The sequence below is a fragment of the Macrobrachium nipponense genome, chromosome 46, assembly GCF_015104395.2.
Source record: "Macrobrachium nipponense isolate FS-2020 chromosome 46, ASM1510439v2, whole genome shotgun sequence".
Classification (NCBI taxonomy): Eukaryota; Metazoa; Arthropoda; class Malacostraca; order Decapoda; family Palaemonidae; genus Macrobrachium; species Macrobrachium nipponense.
The window spans coordinates 15,445,804-15,457,701 of NC_061106.1; the positions used below are offsets into that span (position 1 = coordinate 15,445,804).

General features: G+C 34.2%; 1 protein-coding gene across 1 annotated transcript; it reads left to right on the top strand.

Annotated features, from left to right (window-relative positions):
- Nucleotides 1-2,783: 2,783 nt before the first annotated feature.
- Nucleotides 2,784-11,648, top strand: LOC135214771 (eukaryotic translation initiation factor 4E type 3-like). The gene is made up of 4 exons (XM_064249127.1): nt 2,784-3,487; nt 7,373-7,601; nt 7,793-8,015; nt 11,148-11,648. Exons 1-4 carry the CDS (start codon nt 3,318-3,320, stop codon nt 11,222-11,224), a joined length of 699 nt encoding a protein of 232 aa, XP_064105197.1. The 5' UTR covers nt 2,784-3,317; the 3' UTR covers nt 11,225-11,648.
- The last annotated feature ends 250 nt before the right edge of the window (nt 11,649-11,898 follow it).

Here is an 11,898-nt window from a genome sequence, read left to right on the forward strand (position 1 = left end):
TTGTGTCAACTAAGCTCTTCTAGTCACAGCACAAGAACAGTTAGAAGAGCTAGAGCTACTCAAATAAGAATTGTGGGACAGGAGGCTGCAGATTTGAGAGAGTAAAAGTGCAGGAAAGACAAGAGTAGCAGAATTTTTCACAGAGACCCTTTGCATTGCACAGACCAAGTGATGATGATACTTGAGTTCATAAACAACAATAACAGAATCTAGTGTAACTATTCCCTTATTTGCGAAAATTTCACAATTCCTGCATGTTATTTGAACTTATTTCACTTTCTACCGGACTAGTGTTGAATATTTACACCGGTGTCATGTTTGCTTTTTAACAAAAAACCGAACGGCGTTTGAAAGACCTTCATAGAAAGCCATAGTGCACATTATTTGATGGCTCCCTTTTTACTAATTGAACGTTATATGTTTTATTGTCCAGATTCACAATTTTCAAGAGAAAGCGAGAGAGAGAATCGGGATAACAGAGATTTTGAGCGATAGCCTCATTGCCTTAAGCTCATCTGCAATGTATAGGCTACTCAGGTCAGGTCTTCATATTCTTAGAACTGTAAGGTACATAAATAAGTTTTTAGAAGGCTTTTTGAATGCAGAAAATTTTAATTTGCACGTTAATTTAACAAACATAACATTGCATAAAGGGAAACTGTTATTATCATTTTGCTAGAGTAATTTCATGAATAAGACTAAGGAATGCATGAAAGCAAACTCCAGAACAGTTAGGGCAGTGAGTTAAAGCACATAATGTCTCAATAGTTTTGACCCCTTTACTAAATATAACACTAGGTGAGAATTAAAATATAAGCAGGGCCATCGGAAACGAATTAATGTTGACTCAAAGAAAATCAATATACATAAACTAAACAAGAACCTTATACATCATATACTGGCAACATATTTATAAAACGGACAATTAAATAGATACATATATTTTCAGTGCTTCCGCCCTCGGGTCATATTTATTTGATGCGAGACGATTTCCGGTCTTATAGCTATCTTATTTGATATAAAACTTGGCAAAAATCTTACAAGTTGGACACACACACACACACACACACACACACACACACACACATATATATATATATATATATATATATATATATATATATATATATATATATCTATATATATATATATATATATATATATATATATATATATATATATATATATATATATATATATATCCAACTTAGGCCTAAGTTTTATATCAAATAGGACAGCTAAAAGACTGGGAATCATCTCTCTTATTAACAAATATGACCAGAAGCACCGTAAATATATTTGTTTATTTGATTATCTGTTTAATTAGTTTAACTCTGTTGCCAGTATATGATGCGTATGGTTCTTGTTTAGTTCGCTATGTACAGTGGTTTGCTTTGAGTCAACATTATTTGTTTTCAGTGCCCCTGCTTATATTTTACTGATTAGATAAGGTTGAAATCTAGTAAATTTCTCGTGCGATGTCAACATGTAGCGGTCATTCACATCAATAAGCACTATTATCATGTTACATGATAAGTACGAACTTCAAGTACACACTAAATTAAATACAACTACTTCATATGGCCGTATCATGACATTATTACAGTAGTACCAGTAAATATAATAGTCTCACCCGAGTTTCGTTTCTTAACACTTACTTCATTTACCCTTTTCATTTATTGCTGTAAGTTTGCCTTTGGCCTAAATGCATAAATTTTAACACACGCGCGCACGCACACACACAACACACACACACACACACACACACCCACACATATATATATATATTATATATATATATATATATATATATATATATGTAAATTTGCCTTTGGGCCTAATTGCATAAATTTTCTTTAACACACGCGCGCACACACACACATAGGTACACACACACACACACACACACACACACACACACATATATAATATAATATATATATATATATATATGCTTTAAAAAATCACAGTAGATGCACGTGACTTCATTAAATAAGTGAATACCACAGAAAAATGATAGTCAGAAGTCCAAGACGAAAGCGCTTGGATTTCTGACTCATTTTCCTGTGGTATTCGCTTAATATATATATATATCTATATATATATATATATATATATATATATATATATATATATATATATATATTATATATATATATATATATATATATATATATATATATATATATATATATTATATATATATATATATATAATATATATATATATATGTGTGTGTGTGTGTGTGTATGTGTGTGTGTGTGTGTGTGTGAAAATTTATGCAATTAGGCCAAAGGCAAACTTACAGCAATAGGTATATCAAATGGGTAAATTAAGTAAATGTTAATAAAACGAAATATCCGATGAGACTTAATATTTACTAGGACTACTAATATGTCACGATACAGCCGTGAATATGCGGCATCTAATTAATTTAGTGGGTGCATGAAGTTCGTACCTACCATGTAACATGACGATAGTGTTTAATGATGTGAATGACCGCTAGATGCTAACACCGAAGGAGAATTTCACTAGATTTCAACTTTATCTAATCGGTTACTACAAATACCCATGAGTATAATGCCAAAATCAGCTGTTGTTACGCGGAAGTTATGTATCAGACTAAGCGCTAGAGTATTTTGTTTCTTTAATTGCAGTAATTAACAAATCTGCTTGTCAATAGAGAAGGGATTTTTTTAAAACGATTTTCAGCGTTATGTAAAGATGGACGGGTGAATATTTAAACGACGTACTACTATGAAAAGTGTGACAGGGCGAGCGAGCGAACCCTGGGAGTTCGTTCCGAAACAATGCAAGACGCATCTCACACTGACCATTGAACTGCTGTTGTTCGAGGGAACGAAACTTTCTCTAAAAGTTTCGAGCCGTTTCGAAACGAGTCGTGAGATGACATTTCAATTATGAAAGAAAGCGGATTTCTTCTTTGTTTGCCGAGGCTCGTTGTTAACGACAGTTTGTGAAGAAAAAACACATTAAAAATACGTTCCTTCCATTTGAATTCGTCGTTGTTAGCGGCAGTTGGTGACGAGAAAAATATAAAAACACGTTTAGGGAGTCACTTAAATTCGTGAAAGAAGCTCTTTTAGACGTTTTACTGTAATACTTACGACGTGTTACACAGTGTTTTTTTGAATGATGAAGAAGAAGAGTAACTGGATCCTCATTGTTGACGTTTGTGAGCAGCAAACTCCTCCAAAGTAGTTTCGTCCGACCACTTCGTAGCCTTTTTTAAATTTAGGAGTGGTTCCTTCGCCGAATATTGCGCATAGGAGGAGAACGAAGCTACGGTGGATACCATGGCATCCATAGGCCTTCCCATTCCCGGCAGCGGCGAAAAGAACGGAGATATCTGTCCCGAGGATGTTGCTTGCTCTCCTGCCCTCCATCCTGATGCCTACGCGACCCTAAAGCAGGACGAGTGTGAGGGGGTGCCCCTCAACACCAACTGGACCTTCTGGATAGATAAGTAAGGCACTTAGAATTAGCCTCCCAAGTGACTAACTGGGTAGGCTATAGGGCTAGGTTAGGCTAGTTCTGGCACGAATGAGGCTGGCCTAGCCCTCTGCTGCTACCTTAGACTACCTAGTCTGCTTTACATACTATTTATGAGTTAAGATATGTAACCTAATTCCCCCTAGATAGGTTAAACAACCGCATGGACTGACTAACACATCAACGATCACGGCTGGATACCCTCCGAAAAAGTACTTAGTATAACGCGTCCTGACACCGGAGATGGTCATCAGTCGCGAGTTGTTGTTGGTGAGAGACGCAGCTAAAGACCTCTACTCTCCTTTCGAAGTAAGTATTTTCTCCAAAGTTAGAAATTAAGGCCAAATTTAAAGCTTTAAACAGAGGATAATGAAAAGGGTGGTCAACGCAGTGCAAGCTTCACCAAAACGCTTTCAAAATTTTTACTTACGATTAAATAACTTAGAAGATTGACGCCATCTCGATGTTTGCGGAGTCGCTTGTGTCAACAAACTTCCCATTTCCTGTGAAAAATCTGCACACCACTTGTACCCATAGACGCTGGGGCACTGTCATCACAACAAGTGGAAAACGGTCCCTGGCCACAACATTTGTAAGGAAACTACTGTTTTGGTAGAAGACGACGACGAAGTGTGCACTAGATAATTATTGAAATAAATAGTAAAACATCAATATTTTACATATTTATGATGATTAATTTGAAAATATTCATTATTGAAAAATTAACTCGATTCCTGACTCAAATTTAAGTAATTATTTTTCGGAATTAGAACTTTTTTTTAAGTCCTGTATTATGACGTCATGACATCTTGACTTTCGTACCTATTGTAAATGAATTGCTATACTCAACTTTCTTGCAGGACAGTTTACCAGTTATTCATGCAGATTGTTATCAGTTATTCATGTAATTGTTGTAATCGTAATGCGCATATATATCTTTATTATTTACTTATTGGATATATGAAGATGTTTTACTGCTGGATTACTGCCGTAGTGTGACGCAATCGCTTTCACTCCCTGGGTCTCTTGTCTGTTTTTGCACCATAAGAAATTAATGGGGCCAGATTTGCAATGACCAGAAAGTCTTTAAAAGAGGAAAGTTAGCATTGAGGAGCATATGTTTTGATTGAGGAAAATACAAATTTATACAATGGCAAGCTTGTAAAAAATACTTGATTACAAAAAACTTGATTGACAACTAAGCAGCATACCTGCTATGGGTTTCAGAGACAGTGCAAGCACGTTTTTTGGCAATATTTCTGTAATGAACACTCATATCAGAACGAGATTTTGCTATAGTGTATTACACCCAGTGCCGTAATTTATAAGGGTATCGTGAATCACTAATTGTAAAGAATAACGACACTTGTCCTTGTACCAAGAGACAAAAACTCCATTATCCAGAAATAGATATGAACACAGCAGTAAAAAGCTCCACCTACCCTCTTCCCCCACCTCCACCGCCACCCCTGTCCTTCTTCCTTCCTTCACCTTCCCTTCTCTCTCTCTGTTGCCAATTGGTATGTGTTCACTCTCCAAACTGGGTATAAGACTTACACAAAATTTGGAAATTGGCAAAATTAGCCTATGTATTGGAAGTACCTATATATACATTAATATTAAAGCAATTTTATCATTATTGCATTACTATGACAACTAGAATTCATGGAAACAGTTTATAATAATGCATCAGCGTATGTGTGAAGCCCCACCAATGTGGCAATGATGATTTTGCCATTCTTAGCATGCAAATATTAAAGGTTACATTTATTTCTGGCATACAGTTATTAAAAAAAATCAAAATACTACTAATATAGACTTAAATCAATGAAAAGTGCAAAAGTGCTAGCAAAAAAAAAAACAATTATAATCCACATTTCCGTCGTCTGCTACATGATGGTTTTCGGCAGCCAGATGTACGACAAAGTTAGAAACATTGGATTGTATCTACTTTAGAAATATCTGTAATTTTTCAGGGTAATTTGGTTGCAAAAAAGGGATAATAGACATGAATTAAATAAACATTTTGAAGTAACAAAGTAAAGTTAAACTAAATAATGAGAAAAGTAAACAATTAAGGGAATAAAGCTTTGCATCTCATAAACAGTGTCGTCGTCTGCTGCTCGTAACTGTGTTTGTGGAGTGAGCACTTAGGAACCAGGAACAGCAATGTGGTTCAAGTGCAGTTTGGAGTGGATTAAGACCAATAATGTGTATATGTAATTACAATCAAATAAGCACTGTGGAGTTTCAGTTGTGATGGCAGTAAGGATAAAACCACCGATTACAAAGTAAAAATGAATTCAGTTCAAACCATGACCCCGGGAATAACAAGTTTAATACTTTCACTAATATAGGCAACAAAATGTTGTTTTATTGTGCTGATTGCAACTGGAATCTTGAGTAAGATCAATAAACGTTACATATATATACGCTAACATTGTTCAAATGAGTGCTGGGAAGGCTGGGAAAGATGGTGGATTGTTCGTGATTAGCCCGGCCAGCCTGACGATAGCTGCCATATTGGATTTCAAAACTGCCTTGAAAACATATTTTACGAAGAGTGTCACATGTTTATTTTAGTTTGTATGGGGCTTTCATATATCACATTAGGTTGACGAAACTTCAATCTTTTGAATGGTATGCTTAAAGTTGTAATTGTATTCTTGTTTCACCAATTAAATATAGAGTGAATAAGACCCGGCCAGCGTGATGACAATGGATCGTCCGTGATTGTTTACCCTAATACCCTCGTTTGTAGGTTAGTCACTCCCCGTAATGTTTTTTTTTCTTGCAAAATTTCTCTGGAAAAGTTACACCTGAAAAATTCCTAATTTTTTTTTTTTTTTTTTTTTTTTTTTCTACAAAACGCCTCTGGAAAATTTACACCTGACCATTTACTTCTTGTGGTTTGCACAGGTGGTTTAGATCTACCTTCATTACCTAATACCTATGTGCAAAGTTGGGGGGTGGCCCATTTTAAATGACTTAGGTAGTAGGCTAGTGTGATTTACAATTTAGCCATTGTCTAAAAATGGTGAAATAGCTTATGATTAGTGCCAGCCCCTTGGTGCTGAGTGTAAAAACACAAACAAAAGACAGAAAATATATACCTAATCAAGGTAGTCTTATAGTTTAGGGATCCAAATACACTGCATTACTTATGTAAAGTCAGCACACAGATTTATCAATTGTCTAATGAATCATGGAAGACAATGCAAAAATGAGCAGTTTATCTGCTTGAGAAGCAGAGATTGTAAAAAAATAAATAAATAAATAAAGGGAATAAATGGGGAATATAAATAAACAAAAATATGTCTTAAGGTACCTATAAGCTACGGACCCATAGAATTTTGAGGAAATCATAAATCTCTGCTTCTGTAAGCAGACAAACTGCTAATTTTTTTTTCCCCAGATTTATCAAAAAGTGGCTGCTAAATAGCAAGAGCCAAATGCCGGGTTCCCACCTGGTTCCTGAGCAATCAATCCACAAACAGTTGCAGGCACACTACACAAGAGATAAGCCTGTACACTTAGCTAATAAAGAATAATGCCATAAATTTGGTACAGTCTTTATTGATTGTTTTAAGGATTTTGTCTGTTGCAGGATGCTGTAAAAGTGTTATTCCACTAGACACAGTTAAATTGTTTATACTGTACATAGCTGCATGTTTTCAATGATCACTTAAGATTTACTTTGTGAATTTCAGAAATTATAGTTCAAAATATTTTTCAGCTTTTACTTTGAATTTTGTAATTGGAATTCATTTTATGAAAAACTGAAATTAATTTTATTGTGAGAAGATTAAATTAGAAAATTTTTCTTTTGCATTGTCGAGTGAAAATCTCTTACCCTTAGGGCTGTTCGTGGTGCCACAGCGGCTGAGTATGAAGCAAATATGAAGAAGATTTACACCGTTTCTACTGTTCAGAGTTTCTGGTCAGTTTATAACCATATTCCAGATGTTTCGGAAATATCTCAGCGATACTCATATCACTTGATGCGTGGCGATCGTCGTCCTATGTGGGAGGATGAGGGCAACCAGAATGGGGGTACTTGGAGAATCAAAGTTAATAAAAGGGATACGGTAAGTAGTGTTTCATGCCGTTTTGGGCTGATTATACTCCATATTATGTATATGCATCTATGCAATTACTGTAAAAGTTCCTAATAATGCCCTTAAAGAATTTCTTATGCTTTCCTTTGCTGTAACTATTTTATTCAAATAGCACTGAATTCCAATTTTCCCTCATAGTAGTAACTAACGTTGTATTTTAGTCTTTCGTATGGAGAGAGCTTTTGCTAGCAGCAATTGGCGAGCAGTTTGAGGGTCACTTGGCAGAAGGCGATGAGGTGTGTGGGCTCTCGGTATCTATTCGTGATAGAGATGATATTCTGCAAATCTGGAATTATGACTCAAGACTCACAAATCAAGCCACATTGATGAAGAAAGTGCATAGTCTAGTACCTGATGTGGTTTTCACAGCTGAATTTTACAAACGTAAGTATGCTTCCTTTGTTAGTTTGTTTTTTGGGAAATATGTTATGTCATGGTATATATTTCTTTAGAAAATTTGTTACTGTCATGTTGCACTTTAGTTTACAGTTTGTCATGATTAAAACTTAACTAGAAACAAGTTATGATTGCCTTTGTAGTGTGATGTATGTCTATCACTCGTATAATACTCATTAATTTTGTTAGTATTACTATAAATCTTGAGACCTCTTTATGACCTTTAGTATGCATTTTTTATGATGCGATGATTATAGAACATCTCATTCTGGTGAAAAAATAAGAGAAAATAGTTATTTTAAGGTTGAGTCAAAGAAAACATGAGTGGGGCCAGAGTTGCATACTTATAAATAGAAAATTGTTAAATAGACCAATAAATGTTATTGACCTCAGTACAGCAAGCTTTGCAGAGAAATCCACTCTAATTTTAATGCTCCAAAAATGTTGAATTAGAGAAGTTTGATATCAGCTTCAGTAAATGTATCATAAAAGTGTGAAATAAGGGTAAGAGTTGAAATAAATAGAAACTGGCATAAAACTTAATCTGAAAAATTTTGGAGGTTAAATATACTTGCCTTGATATCTAGAAGTTTTCAGACCTTGTTTTGACACTGACTGGTCACAAGTGTAGCGTACTTGAGAATTTTACAAACCCTGTGCTTAGTAGAGTTGGAAATTTTACAAGCCATTTGCCTAGTACAATTGGGGATTTTACAAACTTGTGCTTGGTACAGTTGGGAATTTTATAAACCTCCTGCTCAGACTTGTTGTGCGCAGGCTCGTGATCAATATGAGGATAGGGGTTGGGGGAAAGTGGAATAGTAATCTATAAAACAGTTCATAGTAATGTATGGTAGCTATATTTTAGATGACTGATAAAAGAGGTGTAAGAAAATAATTTATGAATCACATTCTTCACTTGTGATCGTAGTATGCTGTAGTAGATCATTCTGAGGTGGCAGTCCTTTATGTAATGCTGAATGGCTAATAAGGTTTTACAGGTGTGCTGATGAAATTGTCCCTATAGATTGAAGCCATTGTAATTTTCCCAACCCAAGGAAGCCAGAGTTGGCAATTCTGTATACATATTACTTTAAATGTAGATTGGACATAAGGAAGTAACTGAAGATTTTTTGTTATGATTATAGAACTATTATAATCATGTTACTCATTATGCCAAAAAAGCTTATTCAGGGTAAGTTACCCACATTAATTCATTCTTAATAAAGCATTGAAAGATAGAACTTGTTTCTGGGTTTCGTGTTAGTTTGTTTCAGTATAATTCTTAAGAGTGCATAGTAAGATTTCTTACAAAAGTCAAGTCTTGTGGCATACCTTGACTAGTAATACATATATTTCTTGCTTCATTGATATATCCATATAATTGTTTATGTTGATCAGAACCAACTTTGATTCAAGGGTTTTGATGCTTCAAAGTGTGAGCTTTACTCAAAATATATTATTCAGTAGAACTTGAAATTATTTTTTTTTTATCTTTATTACTCATATTGATTTTTAAGGCAAGCAATCTTCATTCATCAATTTCTTTTGTTTGCCCAGGTTGGTTTCATGACCAACACTACCATTGACACAGTATAGTACCAATGCTTCTCTTAAGTACTGGTATTCACTAGTGTATCTAGGGTTATCTAGCAAATGTTCCTAAGGCAAAATGATATGCTGCAGTGAACTCAAACAGTCCTAACAGGTGCAGGAAACAGTTTGGAGCAAGTAATTCCTACTTCTCTGTCAGGTGGGCTTCGAAGTCAGTGGTGTTATGTAGGAAGTACCAAGGGTACTTGGCCCCTGTCAGCTGCAGCTATGTTGCTTTCGGTATTTTACTCTTTCTCCACTTCCCTTTACTCTTTCTTCACTTCCCTTTACTCTTTCTTCACTTCCCTTTACTCTTTCTCCACTTCCCTTTACTCTTTCTCCACTTCCCTTTACTCTTTCTTCACTTCCCTTTACTCTTTCTCCACTTCCCTTTACTCTTTCTTCGCTTCCCTTTACTCTTTCTTCCACTTCCCTTTACTCTTTCTCCACTTCCCTTTACTCTTTCTCCACTTCCCTTTACTCTTTCTCCACTTCCCTTTACTCTTTCTCCACTTCCCTTTACTCTTTCTTCACTTCCCTTTACTCTTTCTTCACTTCAGAGACCTCTCCTGTTTTATTCCTCATTTAAAAAGTAAATAATTTATGCAAACCTTCTGAGAAGTGAGCTCCATGTTTTCCTGTTGAATTGCTATTGTTATATTGATGAAACTAGTCTTTGGATTTAATGTTTAGCAACTAAATGGCCCTTAATAGCATATATTATATGAGTACTGTTAATGCATACTGTGAATAGTGTGTATTACTAGTTGGATTTAATTTTAGATTAAAATATCTTACCACAACTGTAAGTAATGTAGCATTAGATGCATGTTTTTTTTCTGAATTCTCATTGCATTACTTGTACTTAGAGAAAACTTTTCGTTTTAGAAATGGGTGGTCAACCGAGGACACTTTATTTGGTTCCTAATTGATTTGTGTTAATACTAGTAAAATCATGAGTTATTTAATCATGAAAAGCATTTGATCACATTTCCCAAAGTTATTGCAAGAGTTAAAAATTTGTGATATAAGAAATCTAGAGGAAAAAATATTCAAGTGGAATAGAGTTGAACGTGTTCAACCACTGTCATGCTCCCATTTCACACGTAAAGGTCTAACTTTTAGTATAAGTATTGATATGCACTGCACAGTAACTAGTGGCAAAATTTTACAGAATACATGTATTGTTGAGTTAATATGAAGGTGTAAACTGTTTACAAACTGTCTGTTTACAGTGCTCATTTCACCCATGTCCTTTAGTTAATAAGCATAGAATATGTATGCTTAGAAGTATTATAGAACAATATTTTGTCTCAACCAAATAAAAAGATTAACCTTTAAATACTAAATGTATGGCAGTTTTATATCACTAACAAGCCTGAAAAGTATTTTGGATGTGCACTTCATGTCACTAACTTGTCTTTTTGCTGTCATGATAGAGAGTTCTTTCATTTATTTTGCTTTGGGGGAAACTTGCACAAGTGTAAGAAGATATGTAGGTTACATTATAGTTTTTCTTTCTTTCAGCTCATCAAACACATCATGCGTACGAGGGCGAAAAATCCCAAGTATCTGGTCCTGCAATTTTAGGTGTAGGTTCTTGAACATAGCTCAAGTTAGTATCAAATGAGCATTTTAGGAATGAAATATAGAAATCATTTAATTATTTTTATCAGATGTATTATCTGTTTACATGTATGCAGAATATTGTCCATTATTTTAGACAACATTTTTTATAAAATATTTATCACCATATATCATAGAGGGTTGTTTTTCTTGATATTGTGAATTTAAGACACTGCCTAGCTATTTCTTAAAGAGAAAGTGAGTATTATTTTAGATTAATTGTTTAGCCCCAAGTTACTACTAGTCTAGACTACTTACTGGAGTATTTATGAAAACAAGCAATTTTATATTGTTAGAAAGAATACTTTTATGGATTTTTAGACTTAAGGTATTTTATAAAGTTGTGATACTAATGTACCATACCATAGGCTGTATAATAATAATTAAAATTTTAAAATCAGATTGCACTTTGTTTAATTCTGTCATCCCAGAAGTGTTGTAAGGGGTTTGGGGGGAATGCAGTTTTTCATGTAAGACATTTATGCCTATTGCTGCTGTTTTAAGGCAGAAACACACTCTCTCTCTCTCTCATATATATATATTATATATATATATATATATATATAATAATATATATATATATATTATATATGATATATATATATATATATAATATATATATATATCTATATATATATATATATATATATAT